Source organism: Ovis canadensis, chromosome 1, assembly GCF_042477335.2.
Source record: "Ovis canadensis isolate MfBH-ARS-UI-01 breed Bighorn chromosome 1, ARS-UI_OviCan_v2, whole genome shotgun sequence".
NCBI lineage: Eukaryota > Metazoa > Chordata > Mammalia > Artiodactyla > Bovidae > Ovis > Ovis canadensis.
The window spans coordinates 232,103,823-232,129,916 of record NC_091245.1 but is presented as its reverse complement, the minus strand read 5'-3'; the positions used below and the strand labels follow the sequence as shown (position 1 = coordinate 232,129,916).

The following is a 26,094-nucleotide window of genomic DNA, read 5'->3' as shown; positions in this document are numbered from 1 at the left end:
ACCTAGCTCTCAGCTATTCAGTGCTTTTATTGCTTCCTGAGCCCTGTGCCTCCTTTTGTAGCACTCTGTTTTCCTCGATATTACATTGTCTATTTGCGTGTGTATTAATCATCTCTCCCATTAAAACATAAGTTCCACGAGGGAAGAAACTCTTGTCTCTAAACCCTGGTATGCAGAACACTTGCCTGAATGTGCTCAACTATTTGGAAGTAGGAAAGGAGAGAGAAAGAGAGGGAAGAAAGGAGAGAAGCAATGTCTCAGCCATCCTATGATGTTTCAGCTAGTTTCCCTATGTCACAGAGGAGAAAACAGACCATCACAGCCCACTTGCCCAAAGGTCACAAAGCTAGTAAGTAGCAGAAACAGGGTTTAATCCAGATAGTCTGGACTCAGAGCCATAACTAACCACTTAGAGACATTTAATTTCTTAAGTTACAAATTTCTTATAATTTGACATTGCTCCCCCATGATTTTTTTTTAATAGTTACTTTATGTGCATGCTAAGTCACTTCAGTCCTATCCGACTCTTGTGACCCAGTGGCCTGTAGCCCACCAGCCTCCTCTGTCAATGGGATTCTCTAGGAAGAATTCTAGAGTGGGTTGCCATTTCCTCCTCCAGGGGATCTTCCCGACCCAGGGACAGAACCCACGTCTCTTACATCTCCTGCATTGGCAGGTGGGTTCTTCACCACTGGCACCACCTGGGAAGCATGTCTTTTAATTTTTAAGTTTCAGCAAGTATTTATTGACTGCTTACTAAATCATAGAGCACACCATGCTAACTGCTGAAGTTGACACAAAAAGGTATGTCCCTATAGCTGGGAGAAATGAACCCTTTGCTTATGAACAGATTAATATCAGTGCAAGGTAACATATGCCGAGAGCCAAATGAATTATGGAAGACGTCCTTTACTCACAGATGCCAAGGGAAAGTGATAGGGAGGATTCAGAAAAAGTTAAGAGCATTCTAGGTGAGAAGAACTAAATGAGGTAGAATTTGTGTAGATTTTCAGTAAGGATTTTGTTTTTCATAAAACCTAGTCTGATTCTCAGTTCACTTGCACTTACTAAAATGTTTATCAGAAATTCTTCACTGGTTCAGTCACATTAAAAATATTCCTGTTACTTAATTTGATATGGATAGCAGTTTGTTGTAAGTCTGTCTTGGACCCCGTCCAAGGGGGTTTGTTACTAGAGATAATCCAGGAGCCTCATTGGCAGGTATAAGTTGGTACTGTACCATAAGCTTCCAGAAGACTGGTAGACAAGCCACATTCTACTTAAGAAGCTTTCTCATCTTTCACGTTATTTATGGATATCAGGTAGTGTTAGTGTTGGATGGATTTCTATATATATTTTGTATGCTTTGTGAAAGAAACTTACTTAAAATACACTGTTTTGGAGGGAAGCCAGTGGCTGTTTAATTAAAATTTTTGTTCATGAGAAGTTGCTTTAACTTTAGAATTCCAAGTAAGCTTTATGGGATGTTTTATTTGTTTATGAATTTTATTGACTAGCCATCTTCATTTGTTTATTGAATAACCAGCTTGTTACTGTTTGCTTTTTTTCCTTCTTTTAAAACACTTGAAAATGCTTTACATTTCAAGGACTTTGTTTTGTTTTCAGTGTCTGTATTGTACCATAAAAGGGATTTTTCAGATATTTCCCTTCTTGACTAAAATTTTAGTCCATTTAAAATGAAAATAAGATATTCTCTTGTATTATTTATGTATTTATAGCAGTATATTAGTATATAATTTTTTTCCCCTTTGGGAGAGAAAAGCAGCATAACTAACTCAGCAACTATGAAGCCAACCAACCCAAATTCTTTGTAAAATAAAATGCATTTTAACTTTGGGGAAATTCATAAATTATTAATATTCAAAAGGAGTCAAGGTACCTTTCATGAAACTCATGTTGTCCCCTAGCACATGATTACATCTTGGGAAATAGTGCCATCTGCTGTTTTCAGCCCTGCCATTGCTGCCAGTTTAGAGATGGGCTTATTTGTAATCTGCAAATAGTTTACAGATTTACATTTTGTCTTTTCAAATAAAAAATTTTTATTGGACCTTGTCATCATTATTTACCAATCTTAAATTTGTGTACCATTTGATAATATTTTCAAAGAAAATTCTGTGTGTCATGTGAAATTATTAAATACAACTTTAAGTAGCAGGTGAGCCTAATTTTTATAAGATCAGTGGTAACAAAATATTTGATTTTAATTTTCATCTTAAGAGGAATAAAATAATATTCCATTCAGCAAGTGAGTTAATACCTGACTTTTTTAGTCTCTAGTGACTTAATTTTGACTCCATTATTTTTTCTTACTATGAAATATGAAATATTCTACAGACTTCTTGTAAGCAACCTATGAAAGTCATTTTGTTTACCAGTAATGTATTTATCAAAAAGCATCAAGTGCAAACATAAATGTTTACCTCATGTTTATCAGGTTAATATTTTAAAACATCCTATAATTTTTATTCTCCCAGTAACTTTGTCACTTGTCTTCATTTTTACCTAATGGCTGGTAAATGCAGGATACTTTGTATGCTAGGCACTCATGCCAAGCATATAAACAATAATCAGTTTTAATCCACATTTTTCCCAGTCTTAAAATTGGTATAGAAATTTTAAATGACAAATTGGCATGTAAAACTTAAGAGCTTGAATTTAAAAACAATTTACTATATATTACTGATGTGTTTTATTCTGCTTCCCAAAATGACTGGGTTATACCTAAGACATACATTTGTGGGCATTGATCTTAGAATTTTGAGTATGAAGCAATTTAAAACATGTTTTATGCTTGTTTTTAGACAGCATGGAGCTGAGCTATTTATAAGGCTGGAAATGTAAATATCCTATGAATCTTTCAAATTTTAGTTTATATATCACTCTCTTACTCTTTAATTTAAATATCACACTCTTTAAATATCGCCAGTAAAATGGTTCCCCGCATTGAAAGGTAAAAGCTATGTTGGTTTATTTTCATATTGTAAGTCAGGCAGACAGGCTTTCCCCTATCTGTCCTGTCACTTTGTTAGTCCTCATCTTTAAAGAAACACAAAGATAATGTTCTGTTTTTCTTCTAATCTTCTTTCCATCCTTTATAATTTCTCCAGTGCTATTTTGTTAAACATACTGGCTCTTTGGCTAGCTTCTATGATAACACTTTTATTTGTGTTAGGAGCTGGTTGTATGCCCATATTTAAAGCTACAAACACTGGAAGCCTTACATCAAGTACTGTTTGTGAGCTCACCTCTGACATCTAATACTAATGATGTGCTTTGTAAATCCAAATGAGAGAATATGTTAGAGAAAAAAATCCGAAGGGTCAAACAGTTGATACTTAGGAGACATCATCCTGAAGTCAGAGATAGTGTTTTTGGTTGGAAACTAATGATTATGAAATAATTGTGAGAGTAGTTAAGACCCACACAAACAAATGTGTTTTCATATTAAAAATTAAAGTTGAATCACCTGGAATGGTATTTTTATGATTTTTCTGTGCTATATTAACGCTATTATACACGTAAATAGTAAAACACTATTCTCTGGTACAGGATGTGTTAATATTAATAAGTTAGCTGGGCAAAGAATCTTCTCGTTTTGCATGCTCAATTTGTACATTGCATAATTAAAGTCCACAGGAGCTTTTATTCTAAAGCATGTGGAACTATTTGGTCTTCCATGACACTCTGACAGTGTTTGCTTTTATGTTGAAAAATATATTCTTCCAAAGATGGAAGTGTTGTCTCTGAAGCTATTTCCACACATTCCATGCAGGATTTCTCACATGAGAGAAGACTGGTTAGAGCTGTCAGGGACACATCTTCAGAAGCACTGTCTTTCTCTTAAATAAACTGGAACTTGCATAAGACTATATACTTATAATTTGTGATTGGCCAAAAATTGAACCAAAGATTTTTCATAAAATGTTAATTTTTATTTTTTTAGCATATTAAACCAGATTTACTTTTATTCTCTTTATGTATCATTTAACCTTTGCAGCTTAGTATGTAGGAGTTGCTTTGATGCAAGTAGCTCTGCCTTGTTAAACCAGTTGTTACAGTTGTTTTTTAAGTAAATTCAATTATTCATAAAGGCTAAAATCCCAGCATTTTTAGATACCTTGGCTGAGTGTTCAGTAGTTCCTAATTCAACTGTGTATTCATTTCAGCTTAGACTAACCATAAGAGTGTGATCCATAAAGTTGCATTTTTTCCTGCCCATCTGGCATGTGAAAAAAATGCAAAAACATGAAATGACACATGACTGTGGCTGTTTATTAAAGCACTAATTATAAAGGCAAACAACTGGGAACAACGCAAATGGCCATCACTAGGTATTGGTAGGAAAAAAAAACTATTATGCAACCGTATAATAAGTTGCTGTATATCTGTAACATAGAATGAGCAAGTCTCTATACTAAAAGACATAGTGCTAAGTTAGAGAAGTAATACACATAGAAATTATAGCATTCTAATTTTGTATAAGAAAGAAGAGAATATGTATGCTCATATTTTCAAAAATAAGCAATGGAAGGATAAAGATCAAAACCTAATAAAAAATGATTGCCTGTGGATTAGGGGAAGAACTAGGGGAGTGGGGGAAGAAAGGAAACCTAGACTTTTCTGAATGATGTTTTAATTTTGACTTTAGAAGAATGTTTTATGCAATCAAAAACAAATATTAATTATGAAAACAACAGAGCAAAAGATTTTAAAACTTTTTTAAAAGCTGAAACAAATGAACCTAACTGTTATATATCAAGTTGGTAGCATAATCACATGGAAAATTATTTCTCCAAGTGACTTTATAGTGTTTTGACAGCTCATCAGTGGAACAAATCCTGAAAGCAAAAAGAACCATGAATTTTAAATTGCATAACTCATCTTAATAGTAGTGTTTATCTTATTATTTTGAAACTAATACAAAGGCAACTCAGAAAGAACAAGTAAGTACTTTTGATCATATCTTTAAAGCCTAAGTAATATTCTTAGAATAAGAGGAATAATATACAAATATAAAAGACACAACAGAAGTATTACAGTCTTGAATTCAGTTGGTAATATCAGCACAAACTTATTTTTGTTATTTCTCTTCTAAAAATACATATTTCCTATCCCACCCACTGAAAAATATGAGAAGCAATGACAATCCAAAAACAATGGGAACCTCTACTGCTCAGGTTATTATCTTTAAATAAATGTCATTTCCCACTAAAAGGAATCCAAGCTTTTTGGGGAAATGGCTGATTGCAAGTCTAAGATAGGAACTGTACAGGATGAACCTGGGACCTCTTCAGTTCAGTCACTCAGTCATGTCCAACTCTTTACAACCCCATGGACTGCAGCATGCCAGGCCTCCCTGTCCATCACCAACTCTCAAGAGTTTACTCAAACTCATGTCCATTGAGACAGTGAAGCCATCCAACCATCTCATTCTCTGTCATGTCCTCCTTCCACCTTCAATCTTTCCCAGCATCAGGGTCTTTTCAAATGAATCAATTCTTCGCATCAGGTGGCCAGAGTATTGGAGTTTCAGCTTTAGCATCAGTCCTTCCAGTGAATATTCAGGATTAATTTCCTTTAAGATGGACTGGTTTGATCTCCTTGCAGTCTGAGGGACTCTCAGGAGTCTTCTCCAACACCACAGTTCAAAAGCATCAATTCTTCGGCGCTCAGCTTTCTTTATATCCAACTCTCACATCCATACATGACCACTGGAAAAACCATAGCCTTGACTAGATGGACCTTTGTTGGCAAAGTAATGTCTCTGCTTTTTAATATGCTGTCTAGGTTGGTCATAACTTTCCTTCCAAGGAGTAAGAGTCTTTTAATTTCATGGCTGCAGTCACCATCTGCAGTGATTTTGGAGCCCCCCAAAATAAAGTCTGTCACTGTTTTTTTCCCCATCTATTTGCCATGAAGTGATGGGACCAGATGCCATGATCTTAATTTTCTGAATGTTGAACTTTAAGCCAACATTTTCACTCTCCTCTTTCACTTTATCAAAAGACTCTTTAGTTCTTCATTTTCTGCCATAAGGATGGTGTCATCTGCACATCTGAGGTTATTGGTATTTCTCCTGGGAATCTTGATTCCAGCTTGTGCTTCCTCTAGCCTAGTATCTCTCATGATGTACTCTGCATAGAAGTTAAATAAGCAGGGAGACAATATACAGCCGTGGTGTACTCCTTTCTCTATTTGGAGCCAATCTGTTGTTTCATGTCCAGTTCTAACTGTTGCTTCCTGAACTGCATACAGATTTCTCAAGAGGCAGGTCAGGTGGTCTGGTATTCCCTTCTCTTTCAGAATTTTCCACAGTTTATTGTGATCCACACAGTCAAAGGCTTTGACATAGAAAGTAGAAATAGAGCCGAAATAAAGCAGAAATAGATGTTTTTCTGGAACTCTCTTGCTTTTTCCAAGATCCAGCAGATGTTGGCAATTTGATCTCTGGTTCCTCTGCCTTTTCTAAAACCAGCTTGAACATCAGGAAGTTCACGATTCACGTACTGTTGAAGCCTGGCTTGGAGAATTTTGAGCATTACTTTACTAGCATGTGAGATGAGTACAACTGTGCAGTAGTTTGAGCATTCTTTGGCATTGCCTTTCTTTGGAATTGGAATGAAAACTGACCTTTTCAGTCCTGTGGCCACTGCGGAGTTTTCCAAATTTGCTGGCATGTTGAGTGCAACACTTTCACAGCATCATCTTTCAGGATTTGAAATAGCTCAAATGGAATTCCATCACCTCCAGTAGCTTTGTTCATAGTGATGCTTCCCAAGGCCCACTTGACTTCACACTCCAGGATTTCTGGCTCTAATTGAGTGATTATACCACCATGATTATATGGGACCTCTTGCCAGTCTTAACAAAAGAGGTCATATCAGAAGAGTGCTCCCACTCTCCCACTCTTCATATCCAAGAGGCTCCCACTTGGCAAAGGTAGAATCAAAATGTGAAGATGATGCCCATGGACTGAAATGCATTAAATATATAACTATTCATGAGCTCATAATGGTCACCTTTGGACCAGAATTGATCAATAAAGGGAAAGAATTAAACACTCTGCTTTTTCCTGTACAGACTATATTTCAGTCATAAAATAGTCAATGAGGGAAGTTCTTTAGATCAGAGTTAATAAATACGGTACAAATAATAGAATTAGAAAAAAATCACCATTTTTCAGTGCCTAATAAAATAATGGATCTAAGCAACAATCATTAATGTCTGCTAAAACCATTAAGTGAAAGTTTAGTGGAGAACTTAATAATAGGGTAGGACTGACATCATCTTGAACACACTGATCAACCTTAACATCGTTAAAAGTGGAAGAAGCACACCCTAATCTGATGTATTTGGAATTACACAGCACTACCTGTGATGTATGCTTGACCAAAAGAAACTGAACCTGATACTTAAGCCTGACTAGACCTAACTGCTGGTTTACAGAAAATATGAAGTCCAGAAGAACATCTTAAATGACACCATGATAATAATATCAGCAAAATCCAGAATATAGAAAATTTTAGAGGCTAAATGATCCATTTTCTCCAATAAATAAATGACAATGAAAGGAAGGCTTGGTGGACTGTGATTAAAAGGAATTTAAGATACTTGTTGACTAAGTGTAATATGTGGACTTTGTTTAGATCCTATTTCAGACGAACCAACTGTAAAAAAAAAAAAAACAAAAACACTTTTCTTGGGCAATCAGTAAAAATTTTACATGGACTATACAGGATGATATTAAGGAATTATTCCTAATAATGTTGGACTTAAAGATAGTATTGTAGTTATGTTGCTAGTGTTTTTCCTTAAGCCCTTATCTGAGATGCCTACTAAAATACTTATGGGTAACATGGCAAGAACTGACTCATTGGAAAAGACCCTGATGTTGGGAAAGATTGAGGGTAAGAGGAGAAGTGGGGTTTAGAGGATGAGATGGTTGGATGGCATCACCAACTCAGTGAACATGAGTTTCAGCAAACTCCAGGAAATAGTGAAGGACAGGGAAGCCTGGCATGCTGGAGGAGCCTGGCAGGCTACAGTTCATGGGGTCACAAGAGTTGGACATGACGTAACAACTAAACCATCAAAATATCAATGCCTACTTCAATTTTGGGGGGGAGTGGACCTGAAGTACTTAAAATTAAATCCCACACATTATGCCACTGGAGAAGGAAATGGCAACCATCTCCAATATTCTTGCCTGGAGAATCCCAGGGACGAAGGGGCCTGGTGGACTGCCGTCTATGGGATCACACAGAGTTGGACACGACTGAAGCAACTTAGCAGCAGCAGCAGCATAATGCCATGTTGTTGTTGTTCAGTCACTCAGTCATGTCTGACTTTACGACCCCATGGAAGGGAAACCCACTGATAGATTAAATAATAAGAAAATTAATATATAATTAATATAAATATAATTATATATCATTATACCAGAGGCTTCCCTGGTAGCTCAGTCAGTAAGGAATCTGCCTGCAATGCAGGAGACCCGGGTTCAATCCCTGTGTCAGGAAGATCCCTTGGAGAAGGAATGTTCTATTTGTGGATCTCTAGGGGTAAAATGTTTCTGTTACAACTTAACCATAACATCTTTTTTTGTTTGTTTGTTTGTTTGTTTTTTGTGGGTTTTTTTTTTTACATCTTTTTTTTTTAATCCAGTTAAATTTTGTAAGTCATAATATTACTTCATAGAAGGAACATTGTTTAGGTATAGTGCTGTTAATAAGCTTACACATCAAAATACATGGACATTATATGCTCTCTTTTAGACCAAACCACCCTGGTAGAACAAGTAAAAAGAGTCAAAGAAATTGAAGCCATTGAAAGTGATTCTTTTGTTCAGCAAACATTCAGATCAAGTAAAGAAATCAAAAAGGTAAGTTTTCATCCAGGCCTTATGAATAAGCCTTTACATTCCAACTAAAGAGATGCTTTATTAATGGATTTTACTTAAATATAAGTTCTTCTAGTTAGATGAAGTAGGGCAAAAGAGTGTCAGCGTGTTATTGAGAGAAAAAATGAATCAGTGAGAATCAGTTTGTTTAAACTGTTAAAAAAAAAACCTGTAAAAATGTTTCTGATGGTATTTTTATTTTAAAATTCACCAAGAAGACAAAGTAAAATGTCAACATGACAGTTCTATAGCAGTAATGTGCATTTTGTGAACATACACCATTTTCTTTTCAAATGCATACATCTGCTTTTTGAATTGACATTGCTAGAGAAAAGTTAGAAAAGAACTTTAACAATAAAATTATTGCCCACATAGTAACGTATATCTGTCTACACTCTTTGTCTATATATGGGTATCACTTACTCAGCTCTAATAAAAGGAGCTTTCGTTGGCATTTTATTTCTGTTGAATATTGGATTTATTATTTCAATCATTATCAGGGTTATTTTTTGGAATTTGTATTCCTTTAGGAAGAAAACGCTGTCTACTCTGAAATACATGTATTCTTTAATATCAAACATATAATGAAGATGTGGTATAGTTACTTTTATTCAAAAATATTCTGCATCTGTAGATATATTAATGACTGTGTGTATGGCATTCTACTGATGAATGTATTGGGTTGGCCAAAAAGTTCATTCAGATTCTTTTGTAAGATGGTACGGGAAAACCCAAATGAACTTTTTGGCCAACGCAATATCATAGTTCATTCATTTTGTTTCCTCAGATAAGTAGATATTTAAACAGTTGTAAGTTTGGAGGTATTATATATATGTTTGTGAATATCCATTATTATCACCAGAGGATAAATTTTTCAAGATGGAGTTATTTGTTAAAGGTTAATATTGTTTATTTTCGTACCTATTCCCAAAGTCATTCTCCTAAAATACTGTATCAGTTCAAATTCCACCCCAAAGTACAGGGAGAAGTGTGCCTCTCACACCCTGGTTAACACCTAACTTTTTTTTAAATCAGACTTTTTCATGTTTACTGGCCTAATAGGTAAAAATTGACCTTCTGTTGTTCTGTTAGCATTTCTTTTATTGTTAGTGAGATGGGTGGCTTTTCAGTTACCATATATATTTTAAAATGATTCATTCTGGAGACATGAATTGAGCATGTGCAAGATGCCGGGATGCACTAGACAACCTTGGTTAGTCCATGCCCCTGCCCTGTTATTTTGCTGATTTCGTTTGAACATTTTGTAGTTTGCCACCACAATCTCTGAAGAAAAAGGAGCTGTGAAATGTACATTCATAAATATAGCTGCCCATTTTATTTAATATCTTACTTGTACATGTTATGGGGTCATTCACTTGTCCTAGTAGAATTGTAATTTATTTTGAAGTTGACTTCAGTAGTATTTGTTTTCTAGAGTTCACCTTGACTTCCCAGTTCTCACTGGACACACTTAAGATAAACTAGCATTTTCTTTCTGTGGAACTATTTATTACTCTATGGTTAATATACTAAGTTTTCTTCTAAATAACTTTTCCCCATATGGTATTAATTATTAATATAATAAATTTATTTGCAGTTCTGTTCCTCTTTTCCAAGATAATAGCAGTTCTTCCAGTAACTAGTAAAATTGACAGTGATTGAGGAAATTGTTCCAAACCCTGTTTAATATAGTGGAAAGAGCATGAACTTCAGACTCAAGATCTGACTTTGAACTTAACTTTTACACTTCCTACCATAATTTATGATCTAGAGCAAACCTCAACCTCTTTCTAAGCCTCTGTTTCCAAATTCATAACATTAAGCTAGTAATATCTACTTTTTAGAGTAATTGAGGATTAAATATAATGATTATCAAATATCTAACATGTTTATTAATCCATTAAATGTTTATTTCTAAATTATAGACTAGCATCTAAATTATTTGATATCTAAGTATGTTCTACACACTAAGTATGTATAGTGTATACAAAACTTGAAAAGTTCTACTGCAGGTATTCAATCTGTCTGAAGTATAAACCTTACTTCATTTATGTTCTTCTGATATTGCCCTCAGTCTCCTTGCTCACAAATCAGAGAGCTTACTGATAAACACAGAAATTCTTTAGAATTTCTTAAAAGACTTCTGAAATGTATAAATGTAATAATATCTATATATTTTAATTTCAGGATTTGTAATTTTTCTACCTTGTTATATTCCCAAGAAGAGTTTTAAAATATTATTTCCTTTGGTTATTAATCTTAAGATAACTGATTAAATCCAAGAGAAAAACTGTTCTTCCCAAATTTATAACAAACCCTTTGTGTAGTTAAATGGGCTTCCTATGCAAGCAATATAAAGGAATTTCACCTACCTCTCTCATCAAAGGGACCACCATTATTAATTATTTTAATAATTAGCTTTTATTTGCTTTAGTTTTTAGTGCTGAGTTGGAATTTACTCAGTTTCAATATGGCTTTTCTTATACTTCCAATTCAGATGCCACAGTTAAGCATTAAGAGGACAAGGATGGAACCCCTAGGGGGTCTCTTCATTTTGTAAGCAACCTTAAGAAATCTGTGTGAGGGCAACCCACCTTCTGTCTCAACTATCTCTTAAAAAAATTTCCCCTTAACAATAATTCATAGAAAGATATAAAATTAGAACAGGCTAGCTCTTGGCTGGATAAGAATGACAGAGAAGCAGTTCAGTTCAGTTCAGTTCAGTTCAGTCGCTCAGTCTTTGCGACCCCATGAATTGCAACGTGCCAGGCCTCCCTGTCCATCACCATCTCCCGGAGTTCACTCAAACCCACGTCCATCGAGTCGGTGATGCCATCCAGCCATCTCATCCTCTGTCATCCCCTTTTCCTCCTGCCCTCAATCCCTCCCAGCATCAGAGTCTTTTCCAGTGAGTCAAGTCTTCGCATGAGGTGGCCAAAGTACTGCAGAAGCAGCCTCAAAATATTAATCCAGCACTGCGAGTTGAGCCACTTAGAAATATGTTTAGTTTAAATATTTTACCAGTAATTTTATTTATTTCCTCTAAAATTCAAACCAGATTACAATAAATCTTGCATTTAGCAATTAGGAAGCAGTGGTCAAAAACATGAGAGGGAGGGTCAGACGTGGAGCCACATTCTGATTCTGCCATTTGCTGACTGTATCCTTCAGCTGTGTAATAGTTTCATTACACCTTGACTCTCTTCTCTTGAAGTAAGCCAGAAAGAAAAACACCAATACAGTATACTAACACATATATATGGAATTTAGAAAGATGGCAATGACGACCCTGTATGCAAGACAGGGAAAAAGACACAGATGTGTTTAACGGACTTTTGGACTCAGAGGGAGAGGGAGAGGGTGGGATGATTTGGGAGAATGGCATTCTAACATGTATACTATCATGTAAGAATTGAATCTCCAGTCTATGTCTGACGCAGGATACAGCATGCTTGGGGCTGGTGCATGGGGATGACCCACAGAGATGTTATGGGGAGGGAGGTGGGAGAGGGGTTCATGTTTGGGAACACCTGTAAGAATTAAAGATTTTAACATTAAAAAAATAAAAAACTAAAAAGAAAAAAATAAATAAATAAAATAAAATGGGGGTAATACCTGTAGCAGAGGTTTTTATAGGATGAACAAGATATTTACATAAAACAGTTAACCACATGCCTGGCATATATAAATATTCAAGAAATGAAAGCTATTGCCACACCTCGTCTTCCTGCTGCTAATCCACCTTCTCCTCTCACTGAAGACCAAGTGCTGGATGTGTGTGCGACTTCCTTCAGAGCGATTTTAGACACAAAAATTTCCATTTTAGTTCTGCCAGAGATTGTTTTATGTAATTTTTTATGTTCTCTATACCTGAAATTCTCCTTACTTGAGGCTTGGTGATCTACTATATTACCAAGCAAAGAGTTTTAAAATTACTTTACACAGTAACTTACTGGTTTCATGTATAGACATCAGCTTGAAACCAGTTTGTTTCGACACAGCCATTTGGAAATGTTAAAGCACTAAGCAAATGGCATAAAACAATGTTGTATCCCAGCCACTTTTTCATATATATTTAAATAACTTAACTAAAATAATAATTACCATTATAATGGCTACCATTATACTAGACATTTAATTTTTATAATTTAACTAGTATCCTAGTAACATTTATAACTGAGGTTCAATAAATTTTATAATGCATGGTTAAATCTAATAAATGATTGAAAGCAGCATCTAAACCAAATTTGTCTAACACCAGAACCCATTTTTTTTCCTACTGATTAAATGTCTCTCATAATTGTAACTCAATGCATATTCCCTGTTAAGTTATAAAAAAAGCATGCTTTGAAGTGACCCTAAAAGGGGAATATGCTAAAAAGCCTCAGAAGATGGCATTTACCTTGGTAAACATACAGTAAGGCTAATAAAATATTAGCTATCCAACCCTGGACTTGTATTAGTTGTCACATATCAAAATCATCAGAAGAGCAGTGATGGGCCAGCAAAGCATAAATTCGCACTGGACTGTAATATAAAACAGTAGGCCAATTTATTAGTTTTTGAAAGTGATATCCCTTCCATTTGCTAAAATGTCTGTGTCTGCAATATGAGGTATAGATTCAGGATGTCCAAGAAGATGAATTATTTATCAGGAGATGACTTAGCAAAGGGAGGTAAATTATCTAGAGGACCATTTCATCCAGGTCATGGGGAGATCTTATGGGCTATCCTTTTCTTGAAAATTAAATTATGACCCAAGTTTCAACGTCCTTCTCTCCTGGACAATTCTACACATGTTGGTATAAAATTTGTATCTCTAAAGAAGGCTTTTGTATAACCTAATGACCCCTTCCATTGGTAGAGTCTTTAGCTGTATAAATTCCACTAATTCAACTAGGGAGATATTACCAGAAAAGTGGCTATCACCAGTGACATGCTAGATGGTGTGTCTCCTGCAACACGTTGGTTTAACTAGTTTTAACTCTCTACCATCCTGTTCTCTAATGTGAGTAGACAGTCTGACAGTTCCGGATATATCATCAACTTGAGAAACCAAGATGCAGCTTGTTTTCAGACTGCTCTCCCAGATAAGCTTATTATACGTTATTCAGCCCTAACGTTGTTGTATTTGGCCGATATCCACCAGTGTTCAAAAAGGGTACCTAACTAAGCAGCACGGTCATTTGTTCTTTTACTTATAAAGTACATATTAAAACAAATTGTTCCAAACTGAACCACCAGGTGGCAGTGCTACTTAAAGCCAGATGTTTGATCGTGGGCTGGCCGTATTAAGGGTTTTGTAAAAGTCAAATTTTCTCTAAAACAGCTTTCCTCACTTAAAGAAGCAATTAATCATTTTCCTCACGCATTTTTAAATTCAGTTCAGTTAAATCAATCAGCCGTGTCCAACTCTTTGCGACCCCATGAATCGCAGCACGCCAGGCCTCCCTGTCCATCACCGTCTCCCAGAGTTCACTCAGACTCACGTCCATCAAGTCAGTGATGCCATCCAGCCATCTCATCTTCTGTCATCCCCTTTTCCTCCTGCCCCCAATCCCTCCCAGCATCAGTCTTTTCCAATGAGTCAACTCTTCGCATCAAAAGGGCCCAAAGTACTGGAGTTTCAGCTTTAGCATCATTCCTTCCAAAGAACACCCAGGGCTGATCTCCTTTAGAATGAACTGGTTGGATCTCCTCGTAATCCAAGGGACTCTCAACAGTCTTCTTCAACACCACAGTTCAAAGGCATCAATCCTTCGGCGCTCAGCTTTCTTCACAGTCCAACTCTCATATCCATACATGACCCCTGGAAAACAATAGCCTCGACTAGACGGACCTTTGTTGGCAAAGTAATGTCTCTGCTTTTCAATATGCTGTCTAGGTTGGCCATAACTTTCCTTCCAAGGAGTAAGCGTCTTTTAATTTCATGGCTGCAGTCACCATCTGCAGTGATTTTGGAGCCCAGAAAAATAAAGTCTGACACTGTTTCTACTGTTTCCCCATCTATTTCCCATGAAGTTATGGGACCAAATGCCATATATTCGTTCTCTGAATGTTGAGCTTTAAGCCAACTTTTTCACTCTCCTCTTTCACTTTCATCAAGAGGCTTTTTAGTTCCTCTTCACTTTCTGCCATAAGGGTGGTATCATCTGCATATCTGAGGTTATTGATATTTCTCCCAGCAATCTTGATTCCAGCTTGTGTTTCTTCCAGTCCAGTGTTTCTCATGATGTACTCTGCATAGAAGTTAAATAAGCAGGGTGACAATATACAGCCTTGACGTACTCCTTTTCCTATTCGGAACCAGTCTGTTGTTTCATGTCCAGTTCTAACTGTTGCTTCCTGAACTGCGTATAGGTTTCTCAAGAGGCAGGTCAGGTGGTCTGGTATTCCCTTCTCTTTCAGAATTTTCCACAGTTTATTGTGAACCACATAGTCAAAGGCTTTGGCATAGTCAATAAAGCAGAAATAGATGTTTTTCTGGAACTCTCTTGCTTTTTCCATGATCCAGCGGATGTTGGCAATTTGATCTCTGGTCCTCTGCCTTTTCTAAAACCAGCTTGAACATCTGGGAGTTAACGGTTCGTGTATTGCTGAAGCCTGGCTTGGAGAATTTTCAGCATTACTTTACTAGCGTGTGAGATGAGTGCAATTGTTCGGTAGTTTGAGCATTCTTTGGCATTGCCTTTCTTTGGGATTGGAATGAAAACTGACCTTTTCCAGTCCTGTGGCCACTGCTGAGTTTTCCAAATTTGCTGGCATGTTGAGTGCAACACTTTCACAGCATCATCTTTCAGGATTTGAAATAGCTCAAATGGAATTCCATCACCTCCAGTAGCTTTGTTTGTAGTAATGCTTCCTAAGGCCCACTTGACTTCACCATCCAGGATGTTTGGCTCTAGATGAGTGATCACACCATCATGATTATCTTGGTCATGAAGATCTTTTTTGTACAGTTCTTCTGTGTATTCTTGCCACCTAATATCTTCTGCTTCCGTTAGGTCCAAACCATTTCTGCCCTTTATCGAGCCCATCTTTGCATGAAATGTTCCCTTGGTATCTCTAATTTTCTTGAAGAGATCTTTAATCTTTCCCATCCTGTTGTTTTCCTCTATTTCTTTGCATTGATCTCTGAAGAAAGCTTTCTTATCTCTTCTTGCTATTCTTTGGAACTCTGCATTCAGATGCTTTTATGTTTCCTTTTCTCCTTTGCTTTTTGCTTCTCTTCTTTTCACAGCTATTTGTAAGGCCTCCCCAGACAGCCATTTTGCTTTTTTGCATTTCTTTTCCATGGGGATGGTCTTGATCCCTGTCTCCTGTATAATGTCACAAACCTCCGTCCATAATTCATCAGGCACTCTATCTATCAGATCTAGTCCCTTAAATCTATTTCTCACTTCCACTGGGATTTGATTTAGGTCATACCTCAATGATCTAGTGTTTTCCCCCACTTTCTTCAATTTAAGTCTGAATTTGGCAATAAGGAGCTTATGATCTGAGCCACAGTCAGCTCCTGGTCTTGTTTTTGCTGACTGTATAGAGCTTCTCCATCTTTGGCTGCAAAGAATAGAATCAATCTGATTTCGGTGTTGACCATCTGGTGATATCCACGTGTAGAGTCTTCTCTTGTGTTGTTGGAAGAGGGTGTTTGCTAAGTGGTTATTTTTAAATTAACCATTATTAAATAATAAATTTTATGTTCTGATCCTAACCATTGAGAACTTTATGTTTTCTTTATATACCTTATATGTATAAAAGCTATTTTTGAATAAAACTGATGTACTGTGTAGGTAAAAACAAAATCAGATTACTTGATTTTCGTAATAGAATGTTATCTCTGCCACCTGAATATGTGAAGTCTGCATCTTTGGCAACTAGAATAACAACACTTCACAATTTTTTAAGGTTGTTCAATATGGACAGCTAGTCTCCTAGCTGAGCCCTGTCATAGCCTGGCCTAGTTACACAGAACAGTATGCCCACTTCAGTATTTTTGCCTGGAGAATTCCATGGACAAGGGAGCCTGGCGGTCTACAGCCCGTGGGATCACACAGTCAGACATGACTGAAATGATTTGGCACACATGTAATACTCTTTTCCCTGTGTGGCAACACATAATTTTAAAAAATTGTGTCTTGGACCTCACTGGGCTGGGATACTTCCCCACTTCCCTCTGGGTGGAACATGGGGTTTTACTGTTACATGTCTTCAGTTTTATAAAAAGTCAGTGTAGTATCACTTAGGGCTATGAGTCTTCTATGACCAGTATTTTGGAGATGTAGTAATGTTTGAGGTCTGGGAAAAAAATATATTGGTTGCAAAATAAAAGAAGAAAACTTCCAAATCAAATTTACTGAATATTTCTTTAAACATCTCTATTGTAACTTGTTGCAATTTGTGTTTATATATATATATGTTGGTATTTTTTTGTTAGAGATCTGTCACCCCTTCAGCAAAATGTCATCTTCAGTTTGGACAGGGAACATGTCTTCTTATTCTCCCTGGTGTACCCAGTGCTAAGCAATTAGTAGTGCTTAGTAAGTACTGGTTAAATAGACGAATCTCCAATTCTGAGATAAATCATTCTAATAGCTAATTCATGCATATTTCATTTTCCCCAGTGACATCTGTTTTACACTTCATTCAGAGAAGTGGATGTTCAGAAGTAGGAAAGTCAACAAAACATGGAAATTGAAAAGCTATAGGTTTAGAACAGTGGGTGCAGAAAAAAAATAAGGCTAGTCAATCATCTAGAGTTTTTTAATTTTAACTTTTAATTCCAGCTTCTCATCTAGTTTATCTCATCATTCATTTCATATTATCCCTGCAGCCCTGCTGTGAATTAGGCACTTCCCTGACCTTCTCCTCCCTCAGGGAAGGAGATGTTAAAATTAACCTGAGTAGTACTATACTCTTGGTTCTTTCCAAGCAGGCACAATGATTTATTAGTCTTTTGTCCCTGGTACCAAGCACAGTACCTGGCCTATGGTATTTTGTACAGTGGAATAGGATTCAACCACAAACAGGAATGAAATACTGATATACATGTTAAATGAAAGAAGCCAGTCACACACACACACACACAAAACACATATTGTATGATTCCTTTTATATAAAATGTACAGAATAGACAAATCCGTAAAGATGGAAAGTAAATGAGTGGTTGCCTAGGGATGTCAGTGTTGGGGAGAAATGGGGAGCAGTGACTGCTAATGGATATGTGTTTTTTTAGGAGGGTTATACAAATGTTCTAAAGTTGTTTGGAGTGATAGTTTCAGAACTCTGCTGATATAATAAAAGCAATATGAATTGTGATATGGAATTAAATTTCAGTAAGGCAGTTATTTAAGAAATAGTAATAAAAATCTTTAGATTTGCTTTTTATACCTAAAGAGACCAGCTCAATGGAGATTTGTTGCCTACTTGTTTTGATTAATAGAATTTACATCTGTGTAATATATATACTTTTTCAATAGTATAGACTCATAAGTACAAATTTCTTAAGAAAAATATGTTGACTGTAAGAATAACATTTTCACAATTTTTTTGTATTTGTTTGCTTGTTTGAGGAATAGTCTGTTATTCAGTATCCTAGGGCCATGTTGCGGTTAGTATCATCTCAGAGGAAGCCAGTTGAGCAATTATTATTCAAAATTGAAAGTGCTTTATGTTTCAGTCAGTGGAAGCTAGTGAAGTGAAGCATGCAGCAGCCACACCAGGACCAGCATCAGTGGTGTCTGATCCACCGAGTACTGAGAAGGAAATAGACCCAAGCAGCATCCCTACTGCTATCAAGTACCAAGATGACAATTCTCTGGCTCATCCAAATGTAAGACCCTTAAGCCTTAAGAATGTCAGCTTAAGTCTAGTTCACTGAAGTTAATTCAGACTGCTGTTCTTTGGGGCTGGTGACAAAAATACCATTGAAGGAAATGAATTCATATGTTCGTATTTGCCAAAAATAAGACAGCTCAACCCCAGCCCTTAGAGATGTTACCAGTATTTGAATCTGGTTTGGGCCATCCTGTGTTACCTGATTTCTAGAAGATTCTTTATGTGGTTAAGAAAAACAGACAAAAAGAAGAGTTTTGTTTCGTTTTTTCATCTGGCACTAAAAGATCTAATTCTGGCTCTGCTCCTGTTGGCTTATTGACTGTGGGCATGTCATTAATGTCATATTGTGCTGTCTTCTATGAATTAGGGTCATACCACTCTGTCTCTCAGAAAGTTTGTAGGAAATAAACTTTACAACATGAAATGTAAAATTGCTAATAATTTTTATATTAGCCCTTTTACTCAAACTTTCCAAGGGTTATTCCAAATAGATGATCTTCAGTTAAGAAGTCATCAAGAGTTAAGTAGTATCTAAATCTTGTGCTAAAGGATGTATTCTATAAAGATGATTTGTAAGATCAAATCCAAGTTATTTGGCAAACAATGATATTTTTCTTCTTTTTTTTTTTTCATTTCAGTTATTTATTGAGAAAGCTGATGCTGAGGAAAAATGGTTCAAGAGATTAATCGCTCTCCGACAAGAAAGGCTAATGGGCAGTCCTGTGGCCTAAAGTAATATTCATGTGGTTGAATTAACAGTAACATTGGAAATTTAGGTTTTTAAATCCTAGTGTTAACTTTTTACTCTTAAAAATAATTTAGCTGATTATATAAAAAGGGTAATCTCATTTCATTCTTTTCTCATGTAGGCTCTACTAGTTGTTGATTTGAACTTAATCAAACATTGTGAATTTTGAAACTAGTATAAAGTTTAAGAATGCATGAAAATGTCATACTGTTAATAAAGCTAATCCTAAAAGTATTAGTATTAAAATAAATGGTATACATTAGTGTTTCTGAGTACAATTTGAAAAATATCAAGTTGCTGTTTAAAGACACAATTTTGATTGGTCATGAATATAAAAGAATCAAAATATATGCTGTGTGAGTGTGAGATTTCATCTTCCATGTATTTTAAAACCATTTGAAATGTTTTATTTCACCTTACTACAAAATTTTAAGCACAATAACAAGCACTGTAAACAATCTAAGCAGAATGAGCCATGCTAATCTTAGAGGAATAACACATTTAGTGAAAAACGTACTTGAAAATTAAATAAATTGATGGTTTGTTTGAATTGAGATCAGCTTTTAATAGGTGCTTCTTTGGAACATGTTAGCAGTTCTCAGCTCCTTCTTTTGAAAAGTACACATTCACACTAGACCTAACCAGTTGACCAGATATTCATGATGGAGAATCATTTCTGACAAAACTGCTAAGAGCTCTCACTTCAGCCTTGCTTAACCAACTGCTGTATACTGCAGAAGAATCCAGCTAATTGTAATTTTGATAAGGCTATCTGTCATTGTAGAATGCCTTTCTCTGGTGGCTGAATGAAAATCAGCTATGCATTCCATACTGAACATGCCAGAGATAAAGGCTTTTAGGCCTGTCTTACAAACTAGTTTTCAACAGCTGACATGAATATTTCCCTTTTCTATTCTGCTCAGTTTTGTATCTGTGAAGACTGTAGCTCAGAACAGAAGCTAAGCATGAAAAGTTCTTGGGCTCAGGTTGATGCCATCTTTTTATATTTCTGAAACTGCTAAAATTGTAATCCCTGTTAAAAATGAAAACTCTAAGTAACTTAAAATCAATTGCAAAAGGATTGGAAACAGACTGATGAAAAAATTATTGCTTTCTATACAAACATGTTTCCATTTTCTCAATATACACTAGTGGATATTTTTCCTTAGTTGTAAGTAAAGTGCCCAGTACGAGCTCAGGTTTGTGTGATTTTTAACATATACAAATTTTTAGTGACTTTAAAGAGGGACCACAGTTACTGAATAATTTTTTATTTCATTATTGCATAAACTAAATAGTAACAGAACTATCACCCTTTGGGGAAGTATGTTTTAGTGGTCTGGGCAAGAATACAGTTTGTCATTTGGGCCACTAATGATTCTACAGAGAAGGTGGACTAGGCATTTTTTCTCAGAATGCCTGATGTTCCTCATATATAAAATAGTGAAAATACTATGATCCACTTTAATTATACTTAATATCAGAGTTCCTCTTTGGCAAGTGGTCTGAATACAGAGCTTTGAACTGCAATAGATTTATATTTTAAAGCTAAATTTTTCATGAGATAGAGAATCAAGTTATTTTTATTTGACTAAACTTTAGTCCCTGCAGGAACTCAATGACTATTCCCCCTTCTTCCTGATTTCCAATGTGATTTATTTTAATGTATTATTAACTTTGTTTACCTGAATTCCTGTTGAAGACAACAGTGTTACCACATAAGTGAAATCAAATTTAATGAAAAAGATTTCATAGACCACTATCAGGTATATCACCAAATTCAAGGTAGGCGATCCATGCAGGCCTTCTTTAATATCCTAATAATGAATCTATAAAACAGAACAATTCCTTTCATATCAGTTGATTACTGGCAACAATTTTGACTTACATAAGATCTCAAAGTACTTTTTGAAACGTTGACTTTATACAAAATGATGAGAACTGTATATACAAGTTTTCATTTCTGAACAAGTGTGTTCTCAGCGAAATGGAAGAAGAATATTTTTTCCTCTGGCCCTCCCTAGTTAGGAGGAAGCAAATACCCAAGGATATGAGAAGAGAGCACTTTGAGTCATTCACCTACTTCTCTTCAGCATCCCAGCAGGTGAAATGAAGATACTGATAGCAGACCTGCCTACTTTGATTTTTCAGTAAAGTAACCCAAAAGAAAGCCCTTGATAGAAAAAGTGTGCTATTTATGCCAAGGGAGCATTTTGTCATGGTGGCCCGTCTTAATGAAACATGGAGCAAATGGTTGCACGTGTAATCATTTGGGAAGCTGCACTCCAGCTTCAGTGTACTCCTCGTGTCTGTGCTTGAACTGCCCTGGCCAGTACACCCAGCTTTGTCCCTGGATTTCCCGGATCTCCCTTCCTGCCAAGACCACAAGAAGCACCAAATGCTCTGCAGTTAGTAGCCTACTGTCTGCTTACTCGAGGAATCTCAGGTCTTCTTCAGTCAGATTTACCCACTTACTCATTAACATTTTTCTAACTACCTAGTTTTTGCTGGACAGAGTAAGGGTGATTGGGTATACATGGCGAATCCAATAGGGATCCTGCCTTCAGGAGGTTTAGTTATGAAGCCTAGACAAATGTATGACATAAAAGATATAATACTTAGTGACAGGGAGAGGACATGGTTGCAAAGAAGAAAGTTGGACAATTAAAGAAGTTAATGTAAGTTAGAAAATGAAGGAAGACTTCATGGGTGAGATCACAGCTAAATGGAGACTTGAAGTATGAAAAGCCCCTGGAGCCACAGGATCTCTCAGCCATCCACTTCCATCTTCCTGATAGCTGCTCAAGGAGGCTAGAAACTGTTGCACTTCCCACCCTGGGAAGAGCCCCTCATGTAAAAGACCCAAATGGCCTTTCCCTCTCCATCTTATTAAAAATCGTGGCAAAATCTTAGGTTCCTGGTTACCCTCTAGCTTTCTCTGATCGTTGCTTCCTTTTGGTGGAGAATCAGAGGAGTAAGCCAATTTGGCCACTGTCTTCTATCGCCACCATGCTTGAGTGAAACATGCAATGGTAGCTGATAGAGACTTTCAATACTTCTGAGAATGAATTGCATCTGCCGATAAGGCTTGCACAACCATGGGGACCACTGTACATTCCCTAATCCTGTTTGATTTTCCAGCATGTATTGTTACAGAAGACATTGTTTTGGAGTGAAATGATACAATCCATTTGCATATGGTTAAAGCCCTTGCCAAACTTCCCTTTGGTTTGGATATCAAGTGAAAATCTGTAAGTGAGCAGCTAATATAGTAACAAAAGCTAGAAATGAAACGAGACACTGGACATTTTTGGTTACTAAACTATGGATGAATTGATCTGGAATTCTTATACCCATGTTACTCCTTCCTTCCCCCTGCCTCACCACCCCAAAATTCTTTGTAAGTGTGACAAAAGAGGTTTTGAACTGTCTCTTAGCCATTACTCAATAGATCAGCACTTGGATTATTTAGAAATGTTTTAAATGTCATTCTTTAAATGTAACCCTACTTATTACTCTTTGGAACTTCCTTATGGAATAATGGAAAAGCAAGTCATCTTGATAAGAAGACATCTGAGTCTTTACAGAACAGAAATAAAAAATGGAGGTAAGAAAACTCTGTGAATTCTCTTCTCATCTTCACTTTTATCATAGAGATGGATGTTGATCAGTATTCTATTTGGTGGAGTTTTATTCCAAATCAAAGAAAATGCTCTGTCATGTATTTCCAAGTTATTTTTGCTATCATTGATGCTATGATCAAGAATCTAACCCTTGCCTGACACAAAGAAGGCTCTCAATAAATATTTTTTCAATGAAGGGAAAATGAATTTGCCCATCTGAAATGAGCAGTCTGTTTAACAATATGGCTATTTATATTACTCAGGCTATTTGGAACCAAAAGTAAATCGGTGTCCAGGTATATACACAAAAGAATTGAAAGCAGAGTCTTGAAGAGGTATTTGTACACCCATGGTCATAGCAGCATTATTCATAATAGCCAAAATATGGAAGCAACCCAAGTATCCAGGGATGGATGAAGTAAAATGTAGTATATATGAATGTTTATAAATACAATGGAATATTCCTCAACCTTAAAGGAGAAGAATAATATCTGTTGGCCTTTGAATGGACTAACTCCCGCTGGGGCCAGATGCAACAGTACACCTGGACAGTGTTGCCCTAAGGGTTTAGGGACAGCCCACACTTGTTTGCCCAGGCCCTGGGAAAGGAACTAAGGGAAATACACCTGAAAGAAGAGGCTATTCTACAGTATTTAGACATGTGAATATGTGGCCCCTCCATGGAGGCCTCAGATCAGAACACCATTGAAATTCTTAATTTCCTTGGGACCCAGGGTTATTGGGTCTCCCAGAAAAAGGCACAAAATCTCAAAGCAACAAGTTAAATACATGGGACACATTATAAATCCTGGAAGTAGACAACTATGTCCAGATAAAAAATGAGCTATGTTAGGCCTGGGCACTCCAAAAACAAAAAGATATCTCTGTACCTTGGGCTTCCAAGTGGCACTAGTGGTAAAGAACCCTCCTGCCAATACAGGAGACATAAGAGATGCGAGTTCAATCCCTGGTTCCAGGAGATCCCCTGGAGGAGGGCACGGCAACCCATTCCACTATTCTCGCCTGGAGAATCCCATGGGGAGAGGAGCCTGGCAGGCTGCAGTGCATAGGGTCGCAAAGAGTCAGATATGACTGAAGTGACTTAGCACTTAGCATAAGAGGAAGAAAAGTGTGCAATCTGCTACAACATTGATGAACCTTGAACACATTATGCTAAGAGAAATAATCCAGTCACAAAAAGACAAATACTATGTGATTCTACTTATATGAGTAATTAAAGTCATAAAAGCAGAAAGTATAATGGTGGTTACCAGGGCCTAGCAGGGAGGGGAGATGGGGGCTATTCTTTAATGGGAATAATTTCAGTTTTATAACATGAAAAGGGTTACAGGCATAGATGGATGCACAACAGTGTGAATATGTTTCATAACACTGAACTGTACACTTAAAAATGGGTAAGAGAGTAATTGTGTGTATTTTTACAACACCAAGAAAAAACTATTTAAAAAATTAAATTTAAAAAGACACAAATTTTGTTGCCAAATGAGTTTGGTTTCTGTGATTTGTATCTCCGCATGTCTCTGAACTGAGCAAGGCCTTTGGATACCATGAGGAAATACAGAGTACACAGGGCCTTCTCTGTTGCATTAGTGATGAGCAACAGTGGGGCCAGAGTTTAAGCCAGGATCTCATAGTCTTCACTTGCCCAGACTTTCTTTCTGGTCCAATTTTTTAATTATAGAAATAATATTTTAAGTGATACAGATGTGGTCATTCAGGGCCCACACATGGATGCTGTGACTGCTCTCCTCGCAAACGATAGGTCCCTTTCAAGAAGTAGACTCTACCAGCATAGTAAGACAACACTTTCAACTCAACAATGTACCATTTTATTTTTAGGTCTTGAACGGCAAAATGATCCTGCAGCAGTGCTAAGAGAGAATGATGAACTGAGTTGACCCTTTCTTCTTCACATCTTGTAACATAGTACTAAGGCTTAAATCCCAGTGTAAAAAAACCTAGTATAGTACATGCTCCCTTCATAATCTTTTAAATAATTAACTGCCAAAATCCCACGTCTTGAATAAAATCCATAGCTATGGTTTATCTACCTGTGCCTGTTCTATGAAAATATCATGTTTAAAATGGAACTGAAAACAAATAATTGAGAAGTAAACAAATATTTTCAACATACCAGTACAATGGATTGAATTACTATATTAAAGAACAGGTAGATTTTTTAGCTGGATTATTTAGCCCCATTGTAGCTTTTTTGTTTCCTCTTTCTGCTGCAGCAAATCTAGATAACTCACTCATTAATAGTTTGAAAAAATACTTTTTTGATAATGCTGTATATTTGAATTGGCGGCAGTTACCACATGCAGTGGAAATGAGAAGTCATCCAAGGTTATAATCTTAAGTAAATATATTTTCTCCATGTTCAAGGTAGATCATTAAAAACATTTTGTTAAACTACCATAAAGCATAATTAGCAGCCCAGTCCCTGTGTTATATAATAGCTGTTCCATCTAAAATACTTGAATTTTCAGGAAGTAAACCATTTTCACAGTAACATTTGTTCTCCCACAAGCACACTTGTGTTTCCAAGGTCATGTGAGCCGTTTTCAACATAGGTGCTCAGAGGCTTTTAACTCACACCCTGGTGGCTCAGAGGGTAAAACGTCTGCCTACAATGTGGGAGACCCGGGTTTGATCCCTGGGTTGGGAAGATCCCCTGGAGAAGGAAATGGCAACCCACTCCAGTACTCTTGCCTGGAAAATCCCATGGACAGAGAAGCCTGGTAGACTACAGTCCATGGAATCCCAAAGAGTGGGACAAGACTGAGCAACTTCACTTTCACTTTCACTTTCTTTATGATTAACTTGATAAGAGAAGGTGACAAATGATTGGTAAATAGGTTAGTATTTGACACGGTCTAGAAATTCCGAGAGACTCAGTTTCTGTTTGGGTTTCTTGAAGTTCCACTTTCTAAGTATGTTTA

General features: G+C 36.4%; 1 protein-coding gene across 8 annotated transcripts in view; it reads left to right on the top strand.

Annotated features, from left to right (window-relative positions):
- The window catches only part of RSRC1 (arginine and serine rich coiled-coil 1), a 450,301-nt gene extending 430,239 nt beyond the window's left edge, over positions 1-20,062 (top strand). For 4 of the 8 annotated variants that reach the window (XM_069561621.1, XM_070289410.1, XM_069561631.1 and 1 more), the window contains 3 exons: positions 8,799-8,905; positions 18,603-18,755; positions 19,399-20,062. In XM_069561621.1, the coding sequence (XP_069417722.1) occupies positions 8,799-8,905; positions 18,603-18,755; positions 19,399-19,491 (353 nt within the window). In that variant the 3' untranslated portion in view covers positions 19,492-20,062. Of the gene's footprint in view, positions 1-8,798; positions 8,906-18,587; positions 18,756-19,398 lie in introns of all 8 variants that reach the window. The other 4 variants (XM_070289404.1, XM_070289406.1, XM_070289405.1 and 1 more) reach the window with 1 other exon arrangement.
- The last annotated feature ends 6,032 nt before the right edge of the window (positions 20,063-26,094 follow it).